This window comes from Podarcis bocagei (assembly GCF_964188305.1).
Source record: "Podarcis bocagei genome assembly, chromosome: 5".
Lineage (NCBI taxonomy): Eukaryota > Metazoa > Chordata > Lepidosauria > Squamata > Lacertidae > Podarcis > Podarcis bocagei.
In genome coordinates this window covers 53,771,935-53,784,195 of record NC_138129.1, presented here as the reverse complement: position 1 = coordinate 53,784,195, position 12,261 = coordinate 53,771,935, and the positions used below count along the sequence as shown (strand labels likewise).

The window sequence follows — 12,261 nt, the reverse complement described above, 5'->3', positions numbered from 1 at the left end:
CCGAAGCTGTTGTTGCGCTTGAGTCAAGCTGGCCTGTCACTCAAGCGCTCTTTCACTAACCAAAAGGCGACCCACACCTCGACCGTGCTTAAGTCTTCGATATGATTAGCCGCGTGAGCCGCCAATCAGACTCCAGTCCATGCGGATTGGCGGATATAGCAGGGGGAGGAAGGTTAGCTCCGCCCTTCTCCGTCTTGTGGTGGCTTCGAGCCAGACAGGCGACTCAGTTGGTCTGCAGCGACCGCTGGACTGGTGTGAAAGTGCGCCGTCTCATTTCCTCAGCGCTGCGGAGGACGGTGGGCGGGGGGTGGGGAAGGGCCGGAGGCCGCTGCGGCCCAGCCTTGCCGTTCCCTCTGGAAGAAGGAGTCCCGGGTCGCCCTGTCTCTACGCCCACTCGCTACGCCCCGACGTTCACGGCGGGGCGTTAGACCTCCTTCCCCGGCTGAAGCGCTGCTGGAGTTTTGGTCGCCCCCCAAGGAGCGGGTGAATATGAGCCGTTTCTGGGTGCGCGGAGCCCACCGCCCCTCCTCTCTGAGGCAGGTAAAGAAGAGCGAGGTGCGGGCGACGGGCGCTTCGTGGGGGCGGAGGCGGGAGAGGCTGGTTCGCGCGTGGGATGCGGAAGGGGGGGCTGTGGAGGGCGGGTCACAATGAGCCGGGAAGCGGGGATGGGATTAGCGGACGGGGCCCCGGACGGCAGCGAGTTCTGAGGCGCGGAAAGAGCGTGGAAAACGCCCCCTCCCCTTCCCACCCCCTTTGTGGTGATGTTGAGGAACATGACAGTCACAGAGTGAGTTCCTGAAGACGGGAGCCTGAGGAGCGAGGCTGGGGGCCTCTTAGGTAGAGGAAGGTTGGGGGGCTGTCTCGAGTTGTGCATTTTGTGGGAGTATTGTGAAGGAAAAGTGTGAGGGCAGGAACACGAGGGCGAGGAGATTCTTTTGTAGTTTGACAGCACTTTGGAGAACTCCCATTCTCTCTCCTTTCCCCCCCAAAAAAGCCCTAAAAAGTAATGTAAAGCCTTTCTTTTGGTCCCCAATGGCAGGAACTGGTCAAAGATGGAGGAGTGTTTAGCCACCTGGCTGAGGGTGTGAGGTAAAGATGATGAAGGGGAAGGGGGGAGATGACTTCCTTGCCTTTTTCTTTTTCTCTCTGCCATCCTCCACCATGCCGTTTAATGCCCAGAACTTTTCAAGTAACGAATCTCATCATCTTACTGATTTTGGTTCAGAAGGTTTATCTTTGCTGGGATGCTTTGAAAGATGCAATTGGAAATATCCAGCGTTGCTTAATCCCAGAGCTCTGCTACTGTTGCTTCTGGGTAGTTGTTTCCATGAAAAGGGCTGCTCTTACTTGAATGGGAAAGTTGAATGCTCACTGTGATGGTTTAATTATCGTTTTTGTCTTTGTTTATATTGCACATGGGTTGGCTTTTAATGGAAGGTATAATAAACTGTCTGTATGTAGAGTAGGACTATATACTTTTTGTCACGTGTTTAGGTTGTTGATTAATTGCCTCTGAAGTTGACACACTTTTTCTTTGACATTGTTCCTATAGTTTTTGTAAAGTTTGTTGTTGAAGTTTTCTATTTGTTAGAAAGCTACATAGAATTCAGTATCTGCAATTCTGAATAAAATATTTTTTTGAATTGCGCTTGAATTCCAGCCCTACCTTGCTTTGTAGATCTACAAAGTAAATAAGACTTTTGCAATTTAAAACCTGAGATAAGGCATTCAAAGGCCTTTTACATTAGTGTATGCATCATAAATGCTTTCATTGTTTGTTCTTGGTGTGAAAGAGTGAAAATGGTGAAGTGTGTGTCACATGCCTCACCATTTCAATAACATTTTTTTCCTGCCATTTCTCTTGAGTTTAAAGAAATGCATATTAACGAATAATGGCTATTTTATATATATATATATATATATATATATATATATATATATTCCACAATATTTAGTGTAAGATGTATTACTTTTCTGAGCAAGTATACTGTTCATCTAAGCATTCTTTTATAATAGTGGTTTGCTTCACTTCCATTTAGAGGCAAACTACTACATGAAAAGGGAATAGAGCAACTCCCTTATGATGAAAGATGACACTATTTGGGACTTTTTTAGTTTAGAAAAAGGCAAGTAAATGAGGTCATGATAGTGATGTAAAATAAGTATGATGTGGAGAAAATGAATAGAATAGTTATAGGGAATATGATAGTAGACGGGCGTTCTAAAGGACAATATTGGTTGCAAAAGTGTAGATACTGTATAAATATTTTTCCTAATCTAAGAATCTGTACTCTGGTTTTCTATGAAAACTTGGCTATTTGAGTTTGTTTCCTAATATATATGATAGGTTGTGGCAAGAGTAAAATAAAAAAATCCCACCAAGGAAACATTTGCAATAACAATAGAATAGGAAGGGGACAATGGGCCATTCTCTGTTGGCATTTTGGTTTCTGTCTGGAATTACTACTTGCATATGTGCACAGGAACTTTGCATTTTATATACTGCTTTGCAAATTGATGCTTTAGAAAAGAAACAGCTTTGTGTAGAGGATTGATAATGTAAAGCAGTCGACTGTTCTCGGGCATCTATGTTCTACTGAAATGTTTTTAATTTACAAAGTGAGACCATATACTTGGGACCTCTTCACAGTTAAAGCATAACTAATGTGCATTAAACAATCCTGACTATGCACTCGTATTTAAGAGCATAAGGCCTGGACCCTGGATCTGATTCAATACATCTAGTCTAACACAGTCATAGGACATATTCTCTTATCTGTCACCAGTTTCTTGTAATTGGTGAGATATGTGATCTCTAACTGTATCTTGTGATTGGTCACTTGTGAGGTCCTTATTTGTAGCTAAGCCTTTCTTTGTGTAACTTAGGGCATTTCCTGGTGATTTAAAAAAAGGAAAACAGTTTTGATGTTATATTCGAGTCCCAGTCCAGCACCAGCAATGCAATTTCATGTCTCATAGGATCCATAAGGGAAGCTGTGCTCTGGCGGGATTGCCTGTTCACTGCTTTTGCCTTTAAAAAAGAGTGCATACTAGATAGGGGAAATTACACATAATACAAAAAATATGTAGCTTGCTTGTGTTTCCAAGTTTGTAATATTAAACAAGTTAAATGATCACTGCAGTAAGTATTGTTCCAGGCATAGGCAAACTTGGCCCTCCAGATGTTTTGGGACAACTCCCATCATCCCTGACCACTGGTCCTGTTAGCTAGGGATGATGGGAGTTGTAGTCCCAAAACATCTGGAGGGCCGGGTTTGTCTATGCCTGGTTCAGCCACTTAATCAGTCTAATTTTTTTAAAATGGTACAGTGTATGTAGAGTATTTCCACCATGAGAGTTGTTGTGGGCACTAACCATTAGGTGGACTGCTGGAGTAATAAAGTTACGGATCACTCCTGTGTGAATATGACTTTCCTGCAGTTGAAGTGCTAACTGTGGGAAAGATATCTTGCAACAACTATTTGTCAGTGAAAGGATAAGTCTGGAAAGGCTATTGCGGACTTGCATCTTGATAGCAGAACACATGCTGACGTAAATGCATATAGATTGCACCTTTCCTCTATAAATCATGACCTAGATAAGATTGCTCACCAATGATCAAACAAGTTGCCTGTTCACTTTTATTATTAATATTCTTTTTTCAAATGACTGAAGTGTAGAACTCTTATTAATAATGTCTTTAGCTGTAGCACATGGATGGAATGCAATGTTGTGCAACTGGACTTTGGCTTGCGCAATGTCCTCTTCTTTCCCAACCCTCCAGAGCAGCTTTGGAGGTGCAGGGGAGAGAGATGGTGGTGAAGTCTTGTTGTGTGAGCAGAAGTCTGCTTTGCTTATTCACAGACAACACTGGATACAACCCTGTGTTTAAATTGCTATGTTTGCACTTCTGTAAGTGTTCTGTAGGTGCCCAAGTCTGCATTGTTGTAAGCCATAATTCAAGAGAACAAAAATATTTTGAATAAGCTGTGTCCACTGACTTTGTCATGCTTCCATTGTGGCTTTTGTTAGGTTCTGATATCCTGTAAATTGAAAAATAAAAGCTGACAATGACTGTTCCTTGTGTGGATGAATAACAAAGCACTATCTGTCCAATTTCCTTACCACAGGGCTAGGCTTTTGCTCATATTTTCATTTTTCCAGAAAGTCTGTCTTTCCTCTGGTTCTGCAATGAATCCTTTTGTTGCCTTAGATTTGCTTATGATGGTAATACTCCTACAGACATGGATTCCTGTTAAAATTGACAGAGCTATTCTAACCCTGGCTGAGCAGCAGCAGGGTGTGATTGAGGAATGGAACCACTGTTGCATCCATAGCCCTGCTGCCCCTGCTGTCTGCAATGGAAGGTGGGGACCAGGTAAAACCTGCTCTGGTGTGGCTGTCAGGCCTAGATTGGGAACTAGAAAATTCTGGACATGTTCAATCCCTCCCTGTCTGCAATACCCAGTATGGGGTTTTCTACAGGTTACAGCTGGTGGAAATCCTTGGGGCATTATATCTGCTGGCCTGCACTTTGGGCAGGCAGAATGGGAATTACCTGAAGCATCTTGTGTAGGTCAGGATAATGAAATAGATGGGCCACTGAGCTGTTCAGTAGTTTACCGTGTTAGCTATTGCCTTCCAAGTGTTTTGGGTTACACCTTCCATTAGCTCCAGACAAAACAAAGGCAGATTATTGCAGGGGTCTGAAAATAAAAAGTTGGCTTACTTTGTCCTTTGATCACAATCAGATATTTTTTGAAGTCTAGAATGCTCTTTTGTAAATGTCAGCTCTTTTCATGCATCTTGGTAGGAAGGTTACACACAAATACACCTCCCATTTAAGAACCAGCATTCCCAAGTATTTCTGTGCTCTACAACTGTTTCTGGAGAACTTCTGCTCTCTCCCTTCTGGAGTAAACCACATGGCTAGCTTCTATTAGTATATGCTGTAACTGTAGGCATATCTGAACAGGAACACAAGATTGAAGAGGAATAAAAAAATAAACACACCTGGTTTTATTTGTTTTATCCTGGTACATTATCTTCCTTCAAGGGTGCTCAGGGTGGCTTATGTGGACTATTTTATTTCATTCATCCCATAACCTTACAAAGCAAAGTGGGAGATTGTAACTGTAACTGACTGTAAGTCATCTATTGAGTTTCTCATTTGGGTAATTACAACTTTACAGTATATCCAATATGCTGGCAGGTTTGTCATTCAAAAATATTTTTTTAAAAAATTATTGGAAATTGATATGCAGTCATGTAATTGAAATAAAATAAAATTTAGCGAGGAGCTTTCTGAAAATGTGTTCACTTTAAAATCTGTCAAATTGAAGGGAAAAAATATTTTAAAATAATTACAGCCTCTGAGTTATCAGGGCATGTACAGGAATGCTAAAAGGATTTACAGGCCCCTATTGTCTTGCACTGAGTAGTGCATGACTGCCTCCACTAAAATACAGTGGAAGGTAGTGATTGTAGAGGCAGGAGGGTGATCAGGATTCTGGTGCACAGCTGTTGATTGGACAACTGATGCCCTTTGACTTTTATGCTGTCCTGTTTTCTTAAGTTGTAGGAAGAGAAGAGTGGTTGCATATAAGGGAGTTAGGCAGGTGGTAACAGAAAAATGGGTTGAAAGAAAGCAGAAGGAAATAAATGTTCAAGAGTAAATTAAAAGGGAAATTGATTTGAGGAATTTAATGTTTGTAGCATAGACCTCACATTTGCCTTGAACAGTACTTTGTTCATAGCCTTGGGCAATTCACTTGTGTCAAACACATTCTCTTGTCTTACGTAAAATGTTGCAAGAGCAAATTTGGGGTTCAGGCCCCACCACTGCTTTGTATTCCATCTAGTTCAGCATCCTGTTTCCAGCAGTGACCAATAAAAAGTCTCTGGGAATTCAAGTAGGTCATGAGAGTACTGTATCACAGTTAGCCCTGTTCTTCTGTAGCATTTGGTATGTACTGCCTCTGAACACGAAAGATACATTTAGGTGTCATGGGTGCAGGGCCTGAGCAAGTATGAAAACTTTTGGGTGGGTAGAAGTGAATAAGGGGATAGTGCATATAGTTTGGGGAGAAACATGTAATGCTCTCACTTTTTGGAAAACACAAGCTGCAATTCATGGTATACACACTAATCCATCTTCCACCTTCCTCAGTTGCATTAGAGAGATGTGAAATTCAGGTTTTTTGGGGGAGTCTTCTTGGGGAGGCAAGCTAGGTCCAGATTAGAGAATTAGAATGGGCAATTGTAACTGTGTTCTTTAATATGGTTATAGTAGTTGAAAGTTCCCTACATGTTAACTGGCACAAGCACTGAAGGAATGAATTCTGTGTGAGGTTTTTTGTTTGCTTGTTTTTGCACCACAACTACATTCCAACATTAAAAATACCAGTCTGTCTGGTGTGAAGTATAAATTTGAGACTCCCTGGCTCCATTCAGAAAGTTGATGCCTGGTCACTTTATTGGGTTTAGACTTTGCTTTGCTAATGTGAGACGTCCTTTTATAATGTGAATTAATTTCCACCAAACTAGTACGCTATGTAGTGACAGGCTCTGCCTGAACCAGAATAGTACAGGGTAAAGAAGGTCACCTCTTGGGACTGATTCCATCTGTGGGAAGTGAGAAATATGATAGCGCTAGCTAAAACCAGGAGTTTTCTTTTTGGAGAAGCAGTTAATCACTGACAGAGGCTATGCATTTAAAATACTTCACAAAAGGTAAGATGTAGAAGATGCTGATACCGCATCTTCAAAGCATTGTAAAAAGTGATAATTTGTGGGTGAAAAATTTCCCTTGCCTTACAGAGAATGGTGGAAGCAAGATAAACTACCTATAAATGACATACCAAGGCAATCTAATAGATTGATACAGTGGGCACTAACTTTTTTAGACCAGCATTCACATCTTAAATTTTGAGAAAGTCTTGTGGTCATCAATCACAAGATTTAACAATATTTATGTTGATTGTTTGTTGTGATACCTCTGGCTGCCATAAGGAAGAGAGGCATAACACACCACCACCACCATCATCACCATCATCATTTTTATTTCTATACTGCTTGGCTGCCATGGGGACAGGTGAACATGGCAAAACCCCAAAATAGGGCGGGTATAGTCATTGCTGCTCCTTACCCCCAGAAATTCTGATTGTGGAGATTAAACAATACTGATTTCCCCCCTCAAATACAATGCTGCTGCTGCTTTCTATGGCCAACAGGGAGCATTCCCCAGTACCAGCGAAATGTACAAGGTGACCAAAAAATACGGTGGGGGTAGTAAAGCATGGAAAGGGTTGAACAGGCTGATTTGGTACAAAAGCAAATAATGGTGTCTGGGCATTTACCTCATATTTCTTATTCTGAAAATGCTATAAAATCTATTTAAAATGAAAACTGGGAATCTGAGGATCATTCTTAATTCTGAGGCACCAGATAAGGCCTTCATGGGCATCATGGCAGTGACCACTAGGTTAGTGGTTGAGTGGCCTTGTGAGTCAATTGCTACAATTCTTCTAGGTAACAACATAATAAAAGTCCTACTGGGTCAGGCCAAAGTGGCCTACCAGATGCCTAAGAAAAACCTACAAGCAGAACATGAGGGCCACAGCATTCTTGCCATTTGTGATTCCCAGGAACTGCTATTCAGAGGCGTACTGTCTATGACAGTGGGGATAGAACATAGCAATCATGGCTAGTAGCCATTAATGGCCTTAAGGCTCCTATAGTCCACCTGCTTGTTTGGCATTCCCCCTAATATGCTTGCACAAAGCTTAGACTATGCCTGGTATTTACTGAACACTTGTTCTGATTTGTTTATGGGGTAGTTTTATCTCAATGAGATTTCATTCTGCAGTCATCCTGATTTGCTTGTTGGGTGCTTACACATCTTGGTCATCATTTGTTCACCTTACACTTTTCAATGTGTTTCCCTCATCACTTAGTAATATACAGAAAGTGGATCTGTAGTGCTAGTCAGAGGACTTTAATTCATTTTAATTGCACAAACCTGAAGTTCCAGTGTGCCCTTTAATCTCTCTTGAAAAATACTAACAATCTTCCATGAATTTGTTTGACCTTTTTTTCAACGCCATCCAAATTCATGGCCATCACAAATTCCATAGCTCCGTTTGTCTGTATTGACTCTTCTAATAACCAGCATCATTGGATGCCCCCAAATTCTAATACTATGAGAGAGGAAGAAAACCTTTTCCTTATCCATTTTCTCCATGTATAATTTTACACCCCTCTGTTATGCCCCCCCCGTCTTTTCTCTAAACTAAAAAACTCCCAACTGTAAACTTCAGGTGAAAATATCAACTAGGGATCAGTATTGCAACACGTTTCTGCTGGCTCTTGAGAGAGCTCTCCCTTGAATCTCTGGGGCAAGCAGAGATCTCAGCACAGGCACAGCTGCAGGGTGCAGGTGGCACTGTGGTCTAAACCACTGAGCCTCTTGGGCTTGCTGATCAGAAGGTCGGCAGTTCGAATCTGCATGATGGGGTGAGCTCCCATTGCTCTGCCCCAACTTCTGCCAACCTAGTAATTTAAAAACATACCAGTGCAGGTAGATAAATAGGTAGCAATTGCGATGGGAAGGTAAATGGTGCTTCCATCACGCTGTTCCGTTGTGCCAGATGTGGTTTAGTCATGTTGGCCACATGACCCAGAAAGCTGTCTGTGGACAAACGCTGGCTCCCTCAGCCTGAAGCAAGATGAGTGCTGCACCCCATAATCGCCTTTGACTGGACTTAACCATTAGGGGTCCTTTACCTTTATCCTTTTTATGTTGGACTGACTGCATCCTCACCATGCTGAGATATGTGTGTGGAGGATTGCTTCACTACTCATCGTGCTCTAGCTGGAATGGGGTGCAGGGATCTAGCACATTCTGATATTAGAAGTTTAAAATGTTAATATCTGAAGGTAAACATACATTTTTAAAATTCATTTAAACACTTTATGTGAAAGGAGAAATTTTTTTTCTCTTTCATTTATGAATCTCTTCCTGTGGGGAATCCCAAAGTGACTTAGAGAATAATAATCATTTGTGTTCAACCTTGCAAGCAAATATGCAACACTTTAGTATACCATTACAGTGGTACCTCTGGTTGCGAATGGGATCTGTTCTGGAGCCCCGTTCACAACCTGAGCAGAACGCAACCCACGTGTGCGCGGGTTGCGATTCACCGCTTCTGCACATGCGCGAGATGTCATTTTGAGCATCTGTGCATGCGCGAGCAGCGAAACCTGTTCCGTTACTTCTGGGTTGCCACAGGACGCAACCTGAAGCATCTTTAACCCAAGGTGTGACTGTAGTTCACGATATTAATGTTATTGATTTTTTTGAGACTAAAAGAAAAGGTACCCCAAGTTTTGCGAAGCTAACTTCTCTGCTCCCCTAGAGTCAATTCTGAGCACAGATTGATTGCAACCCTGGGATCAAGCACTGTGCACCTTTTCCCCTTCACATCCACCCAAGTAGAATTACACTTTTATAGCTTTATCTTGCGCATTCTATCAATAGATTTGGGACAAGAAAATGGTTCAATTCTTTTTCCTTCATTTTTAGTATACGGCCAGAGAGAAGAAAAACAAATTGAGCACCTAGGATGTGAAAGCTCCTCTTCTTCCTAAAGGAACCATATTGTTTGCAAGATGGATCGGAGTAAGCGAAATTCAATAGCAGGATTTCCACCACGCTTGGAGCGTGTTGAAGATTTTGATGGGGGTGGCGGAGGCGATGGGAACGTGTCCCAGATGGGCAGAGTTTGGACTTCTTCATACAAGGCCTTGATTAGTGCCTTTTCAAGACTTACACGACTTGATGACTTTTCTTGTGAGAAAATAGGATCTGGTTTCTTCTCTGAGGTGTTCAAGGTGAGTAGACTGACCTTAATTCTCCTCTTTCCCTATTTTTGATATAGTAATTAAACAAATTATGAATGAATATTCTCTTGCTGTTGGTCTTTTGACTGTGCTTTGCCTAAGATCACTGAGTAACAGGGACTTTAAATGCCTTGGAATATTTAACATCTATGATATTTCTGGAAAGCTTAAAGTACAGTGAGATGAGACACCTGGTTGGCAGCTGAGTAACATATCTATACTAAATACATGAATACATTTAGATTTTTTAAGTTGGAAAGCTTGCAGAAATGTGTATGTTTTATTTAAATATCTAGCTCTATTTTTCAGACTGAAGCAAGGTGACTTGCAGGCCAAAAATTAAAACGTCATGAAACTGTAAAAACAGGAGGGAGAAAAGATGTTAAAATTAAAACCTCATCAGTTGGCAATCCAAAAGAACGACATATATTCTCCTTCACTACTTGGGATCAGAATGAATTGGCAGCTAAGCATAAGCACAAGATCTTGCCCAGTGAATCTTCAAGTCTTTTTCCTACATCAAAGAATGGTTTAGTAATATCTCATTACTGGACCACTCCATGAGACAGACAATTCAAATTTCCTTTGCAAGTTTAAGTTGCAAGACAAAAACCGCACTTTCTGACCATATTACATTTTATAGACAAAACATTATAAGTCTGAGGAGATGATAAGACTGCCTGAGGAAATAAGCCAATCTTGCAATCTTCCCTTTTTACTGACTGGATTAGTTTCTTATGCACCTTTAGCCTCTGGTCAGTAAGAGAAATTATTTGAAGTGTGCCCCTTGCCACTTTTTAATTACAAGGATTGAGGCTGCAGGACCTTGGTCTATGGTATGAGTAACCCATTAATATCATTGAACTCTCACTTTCTCACTCTCACTCTTTTTCTTATCTTGTCCAATGGCATAGCAATACATATTACTTAGAGCAGATGTGGGAGTGGCATAAGCTAAGTTCTCTATCTACATGGTCCACTGTTAATTGAGGTGAAGAAGTTTAACAAGTTTTCTGCATGGCCATTTTACCTACTCAGATTTTGATTTACAGCAGACATTCTATATTTAATGTCTGAATATATTGTTCTAATTGCATTCCAGTTTGTGTTGAAGCTTTACATAGTATGTACCTATTGTGAAAATTACTCCATAAAACTAAAACCCTGGCCTAGGCTTGTGTACTATGCAGTCCTTGGTCATACAAAATTGTGATGCTATGCTTCTCCCAGAGAAAACAGAATAATCCTCAACTGGATTTTGCCCATATATAGAATTTATTGTATACTCCAGTTATCTTGTTGCATTTAGTAATGGCAATAATATTTAAAGCAAACTGCAGTTGATGAGGTGTAGATAATATGGGTATGTGGGGAGAACTTACTGTGGAGCTTTTAGCTTCCACAACAAAAGCCTTTAATGCTTGAGCTTAAAGAGAGCTGCCATATGCCCAGTTCCTTTTTCAAAGAAAAACAGAAATGTTCAGAACAAGCAAGGCTTTTCCATGTGTTTTTGATTCTGGATATTTTGGGTCATACCCATGACAATGTAGGCCATCTGGGAAGTGCAGTTTGTGCTGAGTATGTTATCCAGCAACACATACATCTATGGGAGGCTGCTTCTGCCTTCAGGTTTTGTTTCAATGTCTTTTTTCGTTAAAACAAACCATAGTAAGAATTCATGACACAGAAACATGACTGCATACACTTGCCAGGTCTAAGCACTAAACTTCCCACCTCCCTGTGTGTCTGGAAAAGCACACTTGTGCATGTTGGGGAAAGAAAATGCTGCTTTTCAGCAGCAGCTGCTCATGTCTTATACGTGAGTTGGTGTTCCAGAGTGTCCTTCAGTCCTGAAAGGTTTTGAAGGTGGTGGGGATGGGAAGAGAAAAATCACCTGAGTGCAAGAATACTGTATGTGTCATTTTGGATCCCTGCTGTTGCATTTTGCATTTGTTTTACTTCATTTATTGGTCAAAGGAATTGCTACCAATATCTGAGAAGAGAACCACGTTATCTTCAGAGTTTTCATTGTTTAATGAAGGTCCGAGCTGCTTCTACATCTTGGAGCTATTTATTTTCTTTTTAAAAAACTGTCAAACCATCTATTTGAATAGGAACTTCCACTTATGACCTATTCCAATCCACAGAAGAACAAAAACAACATATTTGAACATTGCCTACTTGCTCAAAATACCGGTAATTGAGGAAAGTTACTAGAACAGGGGTAGATAACTTGTGGCCCTCCACGTGTTGTTGGACCCGAACTCTCAACAGCTGCAGCTGGCATAACCAGTTGTTGTGGGAGATGTTATGCAGGGTTTGAATAGTGGTGCAGTTTCCTCTCCTTTTAAAATCTTCTTT

General features: G+C 41.3%; 1 protein-coding gene across 2 annotated transcripts in view; it reads left to right on the top strand.

Annotated features, from left to right (window-relative positions):
• Positions 1–12,261, top strand: part of TESK2 (testis associated actin remodelling kinase 2) — a 55,036-nt gene continuing 42,775 nt past the window's right edge. The window contains exons 1-2 of one of the 2 annotated variants that reach the window (XM_081195570.1): positions 1–536; positions 9,584–9,891. In XM_081195570.1, coding sequence (XP_081051696.1) covers positions 9,670–9,891 — 222 coding nt within the window. In that variant the 5' untranslated portion in view covers positions 1–536; positions 9,584–9,669. Of the gene's footprint in view, positions 541–9,583; positions 9,892–12,261 lie in introns of both variants that reach the window. The other variant, XM_081195569.1, reaches the window with a different exon arrangement.